At 52.0% G+C, this 16,269-nt stretch overlaps 1 protein-coding gene across 2 annotated transcripts in view; it reads right to left on the minus strand.

Annotated features, from left to right (window-relative positions):
* ACSBG1 (acyl-CoA synthetase bubblegum family member 1) overlaps positions 1 to 16,269 on the minus strand; it is a 63,558-nt gene that overhangs the window by 18,458 nt on the left and 28,831 nt on the right. Inside the window, exons 3-5 of one of the 2 annotated variants that reach the window (XM_008053770.2) lie at positions 4,560 to 4,780; positions 3,705 to 3,781; positions 3,317 to 3,437 (exon numbers count right to left, since the gene is read on the minus strand). In XM_008053770.2, the coding sequence (XP_008051961.1) occupies positions 3,317 to 3,437; positions 3,705 to 3,781; positions 4,560 to 4,780 (419 nt within the window). Of the gene's footprint in view, positions 1 to 3,316; positions 3,438 to 3,704; positions 3,794 to 4,559; positions 4,781 to 16,269 lie in introns of both variants that reach the window. The other variant, XM_008053769.2, reaches the window with a different exon arrangement.

The following is a 16,269-nucleotide window of genomic DNA, read 5'->3' on the forward strand; positions in this document are numbered from 1 at the left end:
TCTCACCTCAGCCTCCCAAAGTGCTGGGATTATAGATGTGAGCCACCGCGCTCCAGCAAGGAAGAACATTTCTTAATGACAAAGGGTTAATTTATCAAGAGAACAGAATAATCTAAATATGTATACGCCTAATAGCAGAGCTCCAAAGCATATGAAGCAAAAACTGATAGAACTAAAAGGAAAAATAGATAAGCCCACAATAATCAGTGGAGATGCTAACACTCCCTTTCTCAGAATCGGGTAGAACAAAGTAGACAGAAAATCAATAGGGACATAGAAGATTTAAACAACACTGCAACACACCAACCAACTTGGCATAATTAACACTGATAGAACATTCTCGCCTACAATTGCAGAATATATGTTCCTTCAAATATGTGAGGAACATTCACCAAAGTTGACCATTATTCTATCACATCTGCCCTGTCCAAACATACCAAAGGGCCCCAGGTGATGAGAGAAAATTCTTCCTTTGGAGAAGAATTCCGGCTGATGAATTAGAAAGTCAACATTTTGCCACTCCTTATGAAATCATTCATTCAGGCAAAGCTCATCGATGGCAGCTAAAACCCTCAAGAGAAAGACTGACAAGGAACTTCACGCTGGAAGGGCATGAGATCCCCGCCTGAATTCACCCATGAAGCCCTGCATGGCTGACATCCCACCTGCCACCGTGCACCTCTTGCCCCAGGAAGTACCTAGTACCACATGGTATGCTCTTGCCAAAAAGATTTCATCTGAAATATGTCAGGTCTTTAGAATTAAACAGAAATATAGAGGCTAGGGGAACAGGTTAAACAGCAGCAAGAAGAAGCAGTCAGACCAATTCAGAACGTGAAAGCTTGTACCAGATGGCTGGCCTGGTTTCTAGGGTGTCTCGGGCAGAGGTTCTCACACCTGAATGTGCATCAGAATCCCCAGAGGGCTTGTGAAACACTGGGCAGTGAGCCCCACACCTTGGGTTTCTGATTCAGCAGGACCTGGGTGCCGCCCAAGAATTTACACTTTTCCCCAGTTCCCAGGTGATGCTAATTTAGGGAACACACGGGTCAATGGCAGGGCTTTGTTCCAAACTAGAAGACCGCGCCATGCAACATGTGGGCCTAGTTTAGCTCCTGATTCAAATAAACCAACTCTATAATAACATTGTGGGCAAAGAGACAGCAGAATGGTGGCTGTCAGGAGGGAGGGGATCGTGTTTAATGAGAACAGAGTTTCAGTTTTGGAGGATGAAGAGCTCTGGAGATGGATAATGGTGATGACTGCACCACTACGTGAATGCACTTAACACCACTGCGCACCTAAAAATAGTTAAGATAGACTGAGTATGGTGGCTCATGCCTGTAATACCAGCACTTTAGGAGGCTGAGACTGCGGGATTGTCTAAGGTCAGGAGTTTGAGACCAGCTTGGGCAACATAGCGAGACCTCATCTCTATAAAAAATATAAAATAGCTAGACGTAATACTGTGTGCCTGTATTCTCAGCTACTGGGGAGGGAGAGGTGGAAGGATCGCTTGAGCCTAGGCAGCAGAGCAAGACCTTGTCTCAAAAAAAAAAAGAAAAAAAGAAATAAAAAGATAGTAAATTTTATGTTATGTATATTTTATCACAATAAAATTGTAGAAAAGACTGTATATTAGATAATATGACATAAATATTTTTCTTGTGCTCTGGGTCTGTTTTTTTGCATATGAAATGGAAAGAGGGGCGTTGGATGGGATGCCTTTTCCTGTCTCTTCAAGTTCTAAAAGTTCCCTGTCTTAAAAAGAACCCTTTCTTTCTTCTCCTGAAAGTCAAGACTTAAACAATATAACAATTTAAAAGCACTCACATGGCGCTATCTGGGTCGAATGTGTCCTCTCAAAAAATATGCCCAAATCCTAACTCTCAAGACCTCAGAATGTAGGTAATCAGGTTAAAACAAAGTTGTTAAGATGGAACCCGGTCCAGTGTGACTAGTGTCCGTTTGAAAAGGGGAAGTCTGGTCACAGAGACACGCACTGAGGGAGGACGACAGGAAGACAAGAAGGGAGGACACCATGTGAAGATGCAGGCAGCGATGGCGGGTGATGTCAAGATTGCCAGGAGCCACCTGTGGGTGGCTCCTTGTAACAACAGCAGCATCAGCTCTGGCAAACTAGCACCCGTGCTCCAAGAGCCAGGCTCCGGTCTAGGAACGACCTTCATGACAACCCTTTAAGGGGCCATGTTGTCGTCACCAGTTTCCCCAGGGCCACACAGCCTCTGAGCTCTGGCAGACCAGCCCAAGTGTGTAGGTTTCTCCACTTGCCTACATCACCTCTCGGTTTGAACCCTGTCACCAAGCCTTTGTGCGTCTATCCCGGGCCGCTCTAGGGTCTTCCCGGGGTCTCTTTTGACCTTGTTGTGAGCCAGAAGTTCTTGACTTTGGCTGCTCAGAGCTTCACCTGAGGGAGCTTTTAGCCCTGAGGACTGTGTGCTGCCCTGCTAGAACCCGCGTGCCCAAGCTTGCTTTGTTCTTTCAGGCTTCGGGAGACTTCTCCGCTAGACATGAGGGGAGGCATCTGCTCTGGCCTCTCTGGGAATCCAGGTGCCACAGTCCTGGAAGGTCAGAGATCCCTGGCTCCGTTCTCAGATACAGATGGGGAGGAGGGGTCCGGGTGACATCCCTAGAATCAGAGGCAAGCCAACAAGGCAATCCTGGAAGCCTCTTTTCGGCTACTGGGAGCTCTGGAGCACCCCATAGGCTGTTGGGTGCACCTGGGACATGCAGGTGTGTGTGGGGACAGAACCAGTCAAGGGCGTGCCTTAAAAGAAATCAGGAGGCCTTGTCAATGTTCCCGAAAAGACCTCGCTGGCTCAAGAGTCACTCTCAAGCTCCTGCTCTGCCCCCATTGCCTCCAACTTGGGTCAACCCTCACCCCCACTCGGACTTGAATGCTCAAGGTATCAGAGCCTTGAGCCACCTGCGCGCACACGGCTCTTGCACTGGTAGAGGACCCCAGCCCCCACAGATGTAGGCGTGAGAGTAGGCGAAAGCCATGGGAGGCGGTGGGCTGGACGGGGGACCTAGCCCAAGGTCCTGCCACTCACTTCTTGGGTGACCTGAGACACGTTCCTTGAACTTCAATTTCCTGACCTGGTAAATGGGTAGGTAACCATTGCCCTGCCTCACTTGACATATGTATGTGCGCATGCGCTCGAGATGGGGGGGAGGTGCTGTTGAGAATAAGGGGTGGCTCAGGGCGAGAGAGCAGGAGGTCCTGTGTGAGTTGGCGTGGAGGCACATAAGGACACCCGGCCTCTGACCCGTGTCCACTGTCCCTTTCCCAAACCTTCAGAATCTTTTCCAGCTGCTTCTGCGTGTCGACCATGATGACATTGGCGCGGCAGTCATGGGCAATGTACTGGCAGGCCTCGGGGGAGCTGGTCGTGTAGATGCCAGTGACGATGCCACTACAGGAGACCCGGGAGGAGTGTCAGGCAGAGGGCCACCCTCTTGCCCCTACCCCTACATCTGTAGTCGCCAGAGAGTCCCCACAGCCCGAGCAGGCAGGGCTCCCTTCCACCCTGCATGGCTGCCCCAGCAGAGTGGGCACCAGAGGCAGGCCCAGGCCCCAGGGAAGAGGTGGTATGTTGGGGGGAAAGAGGGGGACCTCCAGAAAGAGAGAACCACCCTCTCCTACCCTCTACCCACCACCAACCCCTCCTCCAGCCACTCACCCTGCAAACACCGTGCCCACGGCGGAGAAAAACCACTCCGGGGAGTTGAAGCCGAGGATGGCCACACTGTGCACCCGCTCCAGGCCGAGCTCCAGGCCAAAGGCAGACAGGCCAGGTCAGCTGGATAGGGAAGGGGCCCTCACTCCCCTAGGGCCACATCCAGACTGAAGGGGACCCACCCTCCCAGGAGCCACCCGGTCAGAGTCCCCAAGGAGAGGTCAGCACTTAGGAGCCCTTGCTGCCCCCTCCAGGGCCTTCTAAGCCCCTCAGCCCAGCACACCAGGCTTCCCAGCCACCCTGAATATGGCAGCCTGTGCAAAGCTTGTACCAAGTGCTTGGCACACAGTAAGGGCTCAGTACAATGCAAACTCCTCCATGCAGGGCCTGGCACATAGTACCAGCCCAGCGAATGGCGGTGGTCTTACGGTTACTGTCTCATTTCTTTTCTTTTCTTTTTTTTTGAGTCAGAGTCTCACTCTATTGCCCAGGCTGGAGTGCAGTGGCACACTCACGGCCACCACAGTCTTGACCCACTGGGCTCAGGCTATCCTTCCACCTCAGCCTTCCAAGTAGCTGAAACCACAGGCATGTGCCACCACACCCAGCTAATTTTTTGGCTTAGTGTAGAGACGAGGTCTCGCCAAGTTGCACAGGCTGGACTCGAACCCATCAGGCAATCCTCTCTCCTCTGCCTCCTAAAGTGCTGGGATTACAGGTGTGAGCCACCATGCCCGGCCTACAGTTACTGTTTCTGAGGGCCTTGTCCGGCAGGGAGTTGGCGCACAGCCCGTAAGGGCCTAGGGCTGCAAGACAGGTCCAGGGAGGTGGGAGGCCATGCCTCGAAGGGCCCCTCACCTTCAGGAAGCCCTTGGCGGCTCTGCGAGCAAGCAGGTAGTACTGAGAATAGGAGATGTGCTCCCACTTATCCTGGCGCTTGAAGCCCAGTGCGCTGAGGTTCCCGTACTTGTCCAGGGCCTCGTAGAACATCTGATGCACCGTGTAAGGCAGCTGGGGGCAGCTGGGGTCAATGCGCAGGCGCACACATCCATCAGCCCGTGTTGTCCACAGGGCCTCCTCTGCAGGAAGAGACCACAGCTTGCAGCGTGCCAGCCTGAGGCTGTCCCCAGGGGACTCCAACCCTGCCCTGGGCAGAGTTCCCAGCCCTGCTAGTGCTAACAATGTCTTGATTGCCAAGCTATGGGGCTGGCAGGCAAGCCAGAAGGTGGGGTAGGCTGGGAGGCTGCCTAGAGGAGGAGGTCTGCCTTGGCTTTGAAGGATGAGCAAATCTTCAGACGCAGCAAGAAAGAGGAGAGGGATAGCTGGGGGAGGGGTGGAGGTCCTAGAAATGCAGGGCTCCTAGACCTGTCCTGCTTTTATTCTAGCTGGGATTTGCATCCCCCCCCAGGGTTGACTAATGGAGTTTGGTCAGATCTCCAGGTGCCTTCAGGGTTTCTGCCCTTCCTCTGCCTCCCGGGGAGGGGACAGACCCAACTGGACAGGTTGAAGGATCCAAGGGAACAGCCCTCCCAAGGGTCTGGGGGAACCTGAAAGCCAGCAGGCCCGGGTCTCCAGCATGGAAAGTCTTCAGTCCCGGAAAATAGCAATATTCTCCCTCCCCTGGTACCTCATTTAGACTTCACAGCATGGGTTTGGGTAGCCTCGTTTCACAGACAGGGCAGCTGCAGTTCAGAGAGGTTCAATCATTTTCCCAAGGTCACACATCATGCAGTGAAGAGTCAGGATTCAAACTCAGTTGTGCCTGATGCCACCGCTCACCCTTGGGGCACTGTCTGGGGCACCACCCAGCTGTTAAGGGCCAAGCAGCTTTCTCTGTGTGTGGTGGGTGGGGACAGGAACTTACACTTAGTATGCAAGTCTTGGGACAAGCCACGGAACCGCTAAGTGCTTCCTCAGGGGAAAGACAAGGATTCAGTTCTCGGGGTGGATATGAGGTTCGAAAGAAATGCTGTATCTGAAGATATCTTGGCATACAGTGGTGCTCAATAAATGCATATTTTCCTTGTCCCTTTCCCCCCCCCAAGTTCTCTAAATTGTTTGCAAAGAAAACTCAGGTGGGTGGTCTGGACCTTTGCACCATAGGGCCTCCTTTCCCTGGGGCAAGGGTGGTTGTTCTAAGGTGACAGAGGAAAGGTATTGCTGGCCAGGACAAGTGGGGTTGCCTTGCCACTTGCTGGCCAGATCCACTTGATCGGTTGTCCTGTCCTTGGTCCTTCCCTGGGATGGATGGAGGGACTAGAAGACATTGGCCCTCCCCTTTGACACTTAGGCTGCATGTGAGCTCTGAGCTTGGCAGGAAGAGGTGAGGACCTTGGGCCTGGGACAGGAGAGCCAGCAGCTGGGACGAGGGGGGCATGTCCAGAGGGGGGACAGCAGAAGGGGACACGGCAGCCTGAGGAAAATTCAGGCTGTACCAGGGGAGGGCGCCAGGGAGAGAGTTGGGAGTATTGGTAGAGATCAAGACCATGCTGGCTGGCATCCACTGCCCCTCCCAGCAGAGATGGCCCCTGCCTGGAGCCCTGTGCCCTCCCAGTGGAGTACTGAGCCAAGGGCCACGGAGCCCCCTGCCGCCACTCCTCAGACTACCCCAAGCCCTGCCCTCACACCCCGGGACCCTGGCCTGACCCCATTGCTCCCCCTCCTCAGAACCTCCAACCTCTGCACTTTGCTAAAGTCTGTGGCCAGAGCAGAAAGTCAGGTACCCCAGGGCTCAAAACCTCGATTTTGCCACCACCCTTTGTGTGACCTGACAAGTCATCCTCCTCCCAGCCGAATTCTAATCATCTACAAATGCGGCTAGTGGTGGAGGGCAAGGATGTGAGAACACCAGACCCTCATATGGTGCTGGCGGGAACGTGAGGTGATCAACCACGTTGGAAGACAGTCGAGCAGTTTCTTAAAGACTTAGATGTGCTGAGGTGAGTGGATTGCCTGAGCCCGCGGGTTTGAGACCAGCCTGGGCAGCGAGACCTCATCTCTACAATAAATCAAAAAATCAGCCGGGCGTGGTAGCGCATGCCTGTAATTCCAGCTACTTGGAAGGCTGAGGCGGATCGCCGGAGCCCAGCAGGTCAAGGCTGCGGTGGCTGGGAGTGGCCACTGCACTCCAGTCTGGCAACCGAGTGAGACTCCGACTCAAAAAAAAAAAAAAAAAGACAGATGTAAATTGCTCCTATGACCCAGCAGCCCCACTTTTAGGGATATACCCGAGACACACAAACACGTGTCCCCACGAAGACGTGCATATGGGTGTTCATAGCAGCAGTATTTATCATCGTCAGAAAGTAGAAACAGCCCACGTGTCCACCTACTGGTGAATGAAAAACCAAGATGTGGATTTGCTGTTGCTTTGTTAAGCACTAGTCAGACCATGTGTTCTTTGAGCTATGGCTGCCATGTTTTCTTAGCTTTGGCCCCTCCCCTACCTTGGAGAGGTGAATCTCCTCTCTCTAATTTACTTTCTAAATAAACTATATTTTCCAATTTATAAAAAACAAGATGTGGTCTATCCATAAAGGGAACTACAACTCCTCCCTGAAAATGAACAAAGTACTGACCTGGGCTACAACACAGATGATACGCAAAGATGTGCTCAAGGAAAGGAGCCAGCGGCAAAAGACCACGTGCTACACGACTCCATTTACATGAGGTATCCAGAAAAGACACAAAGCAGATTAGTGGTTGTCCCAGGTTGGGGGTGGGAATGGGGAGCGACCACGCAATGGGCATGAGGGATCTTTCTGTGATGACAGGAATGTCCTAACACTGGATTGTGGAGATGTTTGTGCAACTCTGAAGATTTCCTAAAAAGTATTGAACTGTGCACTTAAGAGGAGTAAATTTGATGACATCTAAATTATATCTCTATGAAGCTGCTTAAAGAATAATAGGAGGGGCCAGGAGCAGTGGCTCATGCCTATAATCTCAGCACTTTTGAAGGCCAAGATGGGAGAATCGCTTAAGCCCTGGAGTTTGAGACCAGCCTGGGCAGCATGGCAAGACCTCATCTCTACAGAAAAATTTTTAAAAATGTAGGTGGGCGTGTCATGCCCACCGGTAGTCCCAGCTACTCGGGAGGCTAAGACCAAAGAATCACCTGAGCCCAGGAGGTCGAGGCTGTGGTGAGCTGTGATCATGCCATCAAGCACCAACCTGGGCAACAGTGAGACCCCAACTCAAAAATTAGTAATAATAGGAGGAAGAATGTCGGCCTCCCAGAGAGGTGGAAGGATCTCATGCGATGGCCCAAACAGCAAGCCTAGGACCTGGCAGATGTTGCTGATCCGTGGCTGTTAGCTCTGTTCCCTCCCAGCACAGGTTTATCCTGGGGCCTGGATTAGGAAAGGCAGCTTTCTCCTGTGGACACTTCTAGAAGCTCAGGCTCCACTGCATCCACCTATTCACCCAGGTTGCCAATAAGAGCAGAGGCCATTCTTGTGATCCATTGCTACAGCTTCCCTCTAGTCTAATGTTTTAACCTGAACATTTATAATCTTTTTCTAACAACCAAAAAAGCATGCTTGTTCCAAGAAATACAAAACAATGTAGAAGTCCACGATACAAAAGGTGATAGGCTCTCCTTACGTAAAGATACATACAAGGAGCTAAGTTTTATTTTGTGATTTCAGTTGCTTTTTTACAAAAAGAAAGGGGAAAGATCATGTTATTAGTGTATTAATCAAGGGTAGCAAACCCCAAATGGGACCAGGCAGGTAGTATCTCAGCATCATAATAAATAATACATAATAATAAATAATAAGTGAATGAAGTGCCTCAGGATTTGCAAGTGAAATCCAGGGACACAGTCATCTTTCCACAAAGAAATAAGCTTCCTGTCACTTGCCTGGAGACACATGTCCTCAGAGCTCACCTTTTGTTCCTCTGTTTTTGATAGACACTAATAGTGCAATATTTATCTATTACGGGAAAAGCTACAGGCCAGAGGTGGTGGCTCACACCTGTAATTCCAGCACTTTGGGAGACTGAGGTAGGAGGATTACTTGTGCCCAGGAGTTTGAGACCAACCTGGACAACATAGCGAGACTCCATCTCTATGAAAAATTTAAAAAATCAACTGGGCTGGTGACATGCATCTGTAGTCTCAGCTACTTGGGAGGCTGAGGCAGAAGGATCAATTGATCCCAAAAAGTCAAGACTGTGGTGAGCCATGATTGTGCCACTGCCCTTCTGCCTAGGTAAAAGAGTGAGATCCTGACTCAAGAATTAAAAAAAAAAGAAAAGAAAAGCTACAAAGCTCAAGAGATCTATTGTACAACACAGTGACTATAGTTAATAACATATATTGCATTCTTCAAAATCGCTAAGAGATTTTATTTTTCTCACCAAGAAAAAAGATATGTGAAGTAATGCATATGCAAATTAGCCTGCTTTAGCCATTCCATAATGTGTTCATATTCAATATTATTATTTTTCTTTTTTACAGACGAGGTCTTGCTTATGTTGCCAGCCTGGCCTCAAACTCCTGGCCTCCAGTATCCTCCCACCTCACTCTCCCAAAGTGCTGGGATGACAGGTATGAGCCACCATAATACATATGTAGCCACCTGTATACATACTTCAAAACAACATCCTGTATATGATATATACATACAATTTTTATGTCAATTAAGTAATTAATTTTAGATTTCAAAAAAGGAAATCTACGATACAAGGGCAGTGATAATTGTACAGAGCCCAGTCTCGGCATCAGGAAGGCAATAGGGAGTGGTGGGAACTGTGGCCGAGGGAGAATGCATGCTTCACCCAAAGGGGGCAGCCACCCTTGGATCTAGGATTTAGTACCTGGTAGGAATGGAGAGCAAGAGTTACCAGAAATTTGGGTGCTTGCCTTTACAAAAAATTTAATATTTTTATTTCAGCATTTTAAAAAACGATATGAACCAAATGAAACGTAGCCATCTGCCAAATCACCCATCTTTAATTTAGTGACATAAACATGTCTCTTGCTGTGCATGTGTGTTGTGCTGTGTGGCTGCATAGTACTCCATAGTTTGGCATAATTCACTCCACCACTCCCCACTGAAGGACACTCAAATGATGTCCAGCACTCAGCCCTCATTCTAGGCTTTCCCAAAGATAGGTTTCTAGAAGGAGCTTTATTGGGTCAAGAGAAAGGAGTGTTTAAAATGTCGATGGACATTTGGGACAGAGTTCTTCATCTCATTTCTCCTCTCCTGCCAGCTACATGGTCCTGTCTTTTTCCTCTTTTGTCTCTTGTGGGGCCTGTGCCTTTGTAGTAGGTCACCTCACAACCCTCTTGGAAGGAGGATAGAAGGAACGAGAAGAGAAGGAAGGTTGGTAGGTCTGCGAGGTCACTCTCCTCTTAGTTCAGCCGTTTCGTGACAGGCAGACGCGTCCTGGAGAAAACCCCACCCCTTGGGAAAGGTGACAAGGCCGACAGCATGGCTGGCCCTTTCTCTCCACAAGCTAAATTGAGGCAGAAGGATGGCTCTGAGCCCCTAAACCCGCCAGAAGAGGAGACTCTGTGGGAAAGGGCTTGTCCTCACCACCCCTGAGGCCCTTGTCACTGCCTGCTTACTAGGTCCCCACCATGTGCCAGCTGGACTGCGGGCCATCTCGTTCTTTGCCCACCTCCTGTGTCATCACCTAGCTAAGGCTCAGGGGCCCTGGGAGGTTGAGAAAGTGCTGACGGAGTTGAGCAGCAGAACAGGGACCCAGACCTACACGGTCAGACGCCCAAGTTCACATCGCTCCCATTGGCCATGCTCCCTCTCGGGGGCTTCCAGGCAGATGCCAGCACAACACCTCCTCTGGAAAAGGACCACCATGCCCAAGTCCTGTGGTGGGACTCAGGCTGAGTGGCCTTGGATGGCTGTGACCTCCAGCCACTCCCACGTTCCAGAGGTTCCTGGAGTGACCCTTCCAAACCAAGCTCTGACGTGCTCGAATGTCTCCGATGGGCTCACTGACCCCAGAATGACGTCTACACCACAGCTTCTAACCAGGGCCTCCTTCACACCCTCCCTTACAGTCAACCTTAGTGGCTCCCTGTTGCCCTTGGCTGCCCACCTCTATGCCTTTGCTTGTGCTGAGACTGCTGGCAGCGCCCTTCCCCCATCACACATCCACGCTTTACTGCCCTTCAAGGCTCACGTGCTGCCTCCTCACTGAAGACTTTCATACTCAAGTCTAACAGAGGGTGGAGTCATGATTGGGGCTGCCTCTCCCACCAGCCTCTGGTCTCTGGATCCTGACTACCAATAGCAGCATGACCTGGAGCATAGGCCAGTGGACCTTAGGGAAAGAACGAGTCCACCTCTGTCCCATCCCAACCCAAGGAGGGCTGGGCTGAGTGACTATGTGTCTAGAGGCCCAGGCCTTCATCTGTCTTCCCCTCTTCCTTGTCCCCAGGTGGCCTGCTGATGACACAGGACACATCAATGCCCACGTGCAGAGAGAGTTGGACCCACAGAGCAGGTGCCTACCCGACGGGACATGCCAAGCGGCACCCGCATCCTGCACCCCTGAGAACCCCACGCAGGGCCAGGAGAGGCTCTGTCCTGCTCAGCATCCTTGTGGCCTGAGTTCCCCACAGCTTCAGGGTCTCTCAGCCTCAGGTGCCAGCTAGCCAAAGAACGGGAGACAGATGGACCTCCCAACCCAGGGCACCTAGTCCTCCCCCTCCCACCAGGCCCACACATCGCACCTCTGGGCCTGGATCTTCCCCCTTCCAACTTCCATCTCTGTCAGAGAAGAGATCTCTGGACAAGAAATCAGAAGGCTTGGGTTCTGGTTTTGGCTACCGGCAGGGTGTGCCAAATGCAGGGCAGAGCCATCAGGAAGGGTTGCCTGTGGGCGCTGAACCCTGGACATGGGCCCTGTGTTCCTGACCACATGAATGAGACCAGCGTTTCCAGTCCTGGTGAGGCTCATGAGGTTACAGCGTAGGCGCACTGCCTGGCAAGAGTGCTCCCTATAGGTAATGGTCAATTAGAGAGCTCTTGCAGTTTGGAAGAGACTTGCAGAGATCAGGCAGCCAAGCTGAGATAACGGGGTGGACGCAGTCACAGTGTGAGCCTGGGCAACCTGACGAGACCAGAGACATTTATCTCTACAATCAGTCAAAACATTAGTGGGGCGTGGTGACACATGCCTGTAGTTCCAGCTACTTGGAAGGCTGAGGTGGAAGGATTAACTGAGCCCAGCAGGTCGAGGCTACAGTAGCCATGATTGTGAACTTCACTCCAGTCTGGGCAACAGAGTAAGACTCTGACTCAGGAAAAAAAAAAAAAAAAAGGCAGGATAGGGAGGAGCTAAGTTCGAGCAGTGATGTTGTCACTTGAGTAAGAAACCGTGGAGGTGTCTTTCCTCCCATTCCCCACTGATTTCTTTCATTTTTTAATTTTTCTATTTTTATTTTTGTATAGAGTTGGGGTCTCACTACATTGCCCAGGCTGGTCTCAAACTCCTGGACTCAAGTGGTCCTCCTACCTCTGCCACCTAAAGTGCTGGGATTACAGGTGTGAGCCACTGCCCTGCACGTGGCTTTCACTGGCCTCTTCTAAGCTTCTTGTCTCTCCTCACGATATCCTTCATCTCCTGAAGCCACTTAAACTCACCTTCCAAACTCCCTCTCTCCCTGGATTTTAGGGAAGAGCCTGAAGAAGCAGGGACACAACCAGGTAACAACGTATGCCGCCGGAAGGGAGCTGTGCAACACAGCCCACGATTAGCACAGCTCTCCTAGGGTGGCTGGCTCTTACACCAAAGGGCTGGAACAAGGAGCGTCCTCTGACCCAGTAGTTACGCTTTTAGGAAGTGACTCAGGCAAAACCACCAGAGACAGGTACAGCGAGAACGTGTCTACTTGCAAAGTCAGCTGCCTACAGTAGGGTATGGACTGGGCTTAAAGATGGAAACTGAGGACACTGAAAGGGGGGAGGGAGGAAGGGGAGAGGAGGGGAGAAGGGAAAGAGAAGAAAGGGGGAGGGAGAAGTGGGGAGGACTCAGAAGCTACTTATCATGGTACAGTGTTCACTACTTGGGGACCGGGGACACCTGAGGCCCAGTCCCCACCAGTATGCAACATGCCCATGTAAGAAACACGCATTCATATCCCCAAATCTAAAATTTAAAAATATAAATTAAAAACAAAGTATTAAAATCATATTTACTGACAAGAGGAAATGTCCACAGTATAACTTCAAGAGAGAAAAGACTCTCAGTGAGTCTAAAAATTCATGGACAAAACTGAAAAGCTCTGAATCAACATGTTATTTTTAAAAGGCTTAGTGGTTGGGTGTGGTGGCTCAAGCCTGTAATCCCAGCCCTTTGGGAGGTCAATGCAAGAGGACTGCCTGAGCTCAGGGGTTCGAGATCAGCCTGGGCAACTTAGTGAGACCTCGTCTCTACAATAAATAAATAAAAAATAAACTGGACATGGTAGCGTGTGCCTGTAGTTCCAGCTACTTGGAAGGCTGAGGCAGAAGGATTGCCTGATAGCTCAGTAGGTGGAGACTGCGAAGGCCATGTGTGTGCCACTGTCCTCCAGCCTGGGCAACAGAGTGAGACTCCGAATAAAAAAAAAAAAAAAGACATTGTGAGTGCTTGAAACATCGGTCTCCATCCTTCCTAACTAGACTTTGAGCTTCCAGTGCAAGAACTGGACTTACAATGAGTGTTTGCCCAAAGAATAAATCAAATTAAGTATATGATATGCCAAGTGCAGTTGCTCCGCTCTGTAATTCCAGCATTTTGGGAGGCTGAGGCAGGAGGATCATTTGAGCCCAGGAGTTCAAGACCAGTCTGGGCAACATAGCAAGACCCCATCTCTACAAAATTTTAGGCACGTGCTTGTAGCCTCAGCTACTCAGGGGGGTGAGGTGGGAGGATCACTGGAGCCATGAGGTTGAAGTGATAGTGAGCTATGATCACACGACTACACTCCAGGTTGGGCATCAGAGAAAGGCCATATCTCAACAACAACAACAAAAATGCATACGATGCCCCTAGCCGCATCAGGAATTTGGGGAGAGATCAAAGCCATCTTGAGAAGTGGGGGTAGGGCATTCCCACACAGCATATCAGACGGAGAGGGTGCTTTTACAGATAAGACTGAGTCCCAGAGACAGCAAGGATGGACAAGGTCACAGCAAGTTAGGATCAGAGCTGGGATAAGACCTCAGTTGGTCATGGCAGCTGCCTTGTGTCCATAGGCAGGAAGGCCTGGCTGGAAAATGGGTACAGGCCCAGGAGTCTGTGATCTCATCTCCGGGGCTAGTGTTGAAGGTGGAGGATGGGGTGCCCACATCCCCTGACTCTGCCACATGGTGGGCTGCTCAGAACCAAGCAGGAGGAGGGCCCTGAGCTGCCCAGGTCTGCGGTGGTACCTCTCTGCCTGCCTCTCATCCTGGGGGCAGGAGAGATTTAACACACCAGGATGCGTTGCCAGTCCTTAAAGTGGTTTCTCCCCCATTTCAAAGTTCAGCAGGGGCACGGCCATTCAGCTCCATCTTACGCCCAGACCAAGATCATGGCTGCATAACAGCCAAAAGTGCGACCGGGACCCAACAGGGTCCCGGTCGCCCAGCAAGGCACCCAGATCCCAGCCAGAGCTGACTCCAAAAGGCACCCATGACTAGACCTGCTAAATCTATGGTGGCGGAGAGCCCAGCTAGCCGGCAGCCCACGGCAGCCACCCCTGCACCCACCGGGCAGGAGCCAGGAGAGCACTGGGGGTGTGCTTTCCCAGGCCAGCTTGGGCTCACACTTCCCGCCTCCTTCTCCCTCCACCAGCCTCTCATCTTGCCTAGGCCTGACCTGGGCCTGTGGCTTATCAATCCAACCATTATGCTGGGGGTAGCCTGGCAGACAGAAAGCTGTGTTCTCTGGGGTTCTGGAATAAAGGCGTCTATACAACAGAGGAAGTCACTAAATTAGCAGGGAGGAGACAGGCAGAGGGGGTGGAGGGGCATTTTCTGTGGTCTGTGGGAAAGGTCATAGGAATGAAGCTTGTGGTGCCGATAGAGGGATACCCTGGTCCTAAGGAAGAGGTGGCTCTCAGGCCCAGGACAGGTCTCTCTCTAGAACGTTCCTGCAGGGCACCAGACCACAGCCCTATTCCCAAGGCCAGTCAAAGACCAGTCGCAGGGGGAGCCTGTCACCACCAGACCCTGTGCTGAGGGCCAGCCCCACACCAGGCACTCCTGGGGATACGGAAGAGGAAGATGCCACAATGGCCTCAGGACATGATGTGAGATGGGGACAAGGCCCAGGACAGAGCAGTCATCAGTAGCTTGGCAGAGCAGTGTACAACTTACCTGCATACCTGCCCTCAGCTGCTCAGTGCTGAGGGGAGAGGGCCCTGCAGCTGCCAGCCACTCCCAGCCTTCCTGCTGGAGGGTCAGGGGCTCTGAATTCTGGCCACTACAGCAGAGTGACCCTGGGCAGACACCCTACTCTCCCTGAGCCTCAGTTTCCCCCAGCTGAATTACAACTGGGATGGACACGATACTCTCTGTGGGCCCCTCTATACTTGTGGCCTTAGCTTTTTGGTCTTGCCTCCAGGATTCCACTTGACCAGGCCTGGACCACTGGGATAAGGGAACCGAGAGAAGCTTTTCCTGTCCCTGTGGTGAGTGTGCACAGGAGGCCCAAATGAGACCCCGGGCTGGGTCTCCACCTGCTGGAGAAATGCCAGGTCAGGAAAAGGACATGGGCATCCTGGCCTGGGGTCCCATGGCCGGCAGGACCCAGACCTGCCCCACACAGCAAGACCCCCAGGAGGGACCAGTGGGTGGGGGCACTCGAGCGGCGTCTGAAGAATGTAGGCAGGAGCTGGGTCGATGAACCCCTGGCCCATGGCCTGTGGAAAACCTCTCCCTAAGGTTCCCCAGAGGCTCCACGTTGAGGCCAGCAGGGCTGGGATTACCCCCTTTCCCATTTCACAGGCGAGGAACAACCTACACTCATTTCCTCTGGCCCTCAGGAGGCCTTTCCTACCATCCCTCGACCCCACCTTCACCTAAGGTGAAGTGACAGCGGGTCCCCGTGCCTCCCACTATCTCTTGGGAGGGATCTTTCTGCTCCCTGGTCCCAGGCTGGGAGCTCCCTGGAGACAAGGGTCACACCAGCTGCTTTCTGACTCCCCAGCTCACAACTCCAGCCTGAAACAGCACCCGAGTTCGTGGGACATTTGGGGAGAGTATGAGCAAAGGACAGAGGGAGGCCCGATGAACCCCTGGCCCATGGAGAGCCGCAGTGGCCTGGAGTCCCTTGCGACCCTGTCCCCTGGAAGCCCTGCCCTTCTCCATGCTCTCCCTGCTGCCCTTCTCCAGTGGGGGTTCCCACTCCACCTAGAAAGGGCTGGGAAGAAATGGGTCTCCAAGGTCTAGCACAAGGCCACTTCTGTGTGGAGGTCAGACTCCAGCAACTCCGCGGCCAGCCTGGGACAGGGCTCAGGACCCTCGAGCTTTTGGGGAACGCAAGGAAATCCGGATCCACCAGCGCTCCAGAGTGAACGCTGCATGTGAGACTGCAGGAGCTCCTCAGAGGGGCTGTTGGCCCA

This window comes from Carlito syrichta, unplaced genomic scaffold (genome assembly GCF_000164805.1).
Source record: "Carlito syrichta isolate Samal-C Ts95f unplaced genomic scaffold, Tarsius_syrichta-2.0.1 Scaffold288440, whole genome shotgun sequence".
NCBI lineage: Eukaryota > Metazoa > Chordata > Mammalia > Primates > Tarsiidae > Carlito > Carlito syrichta.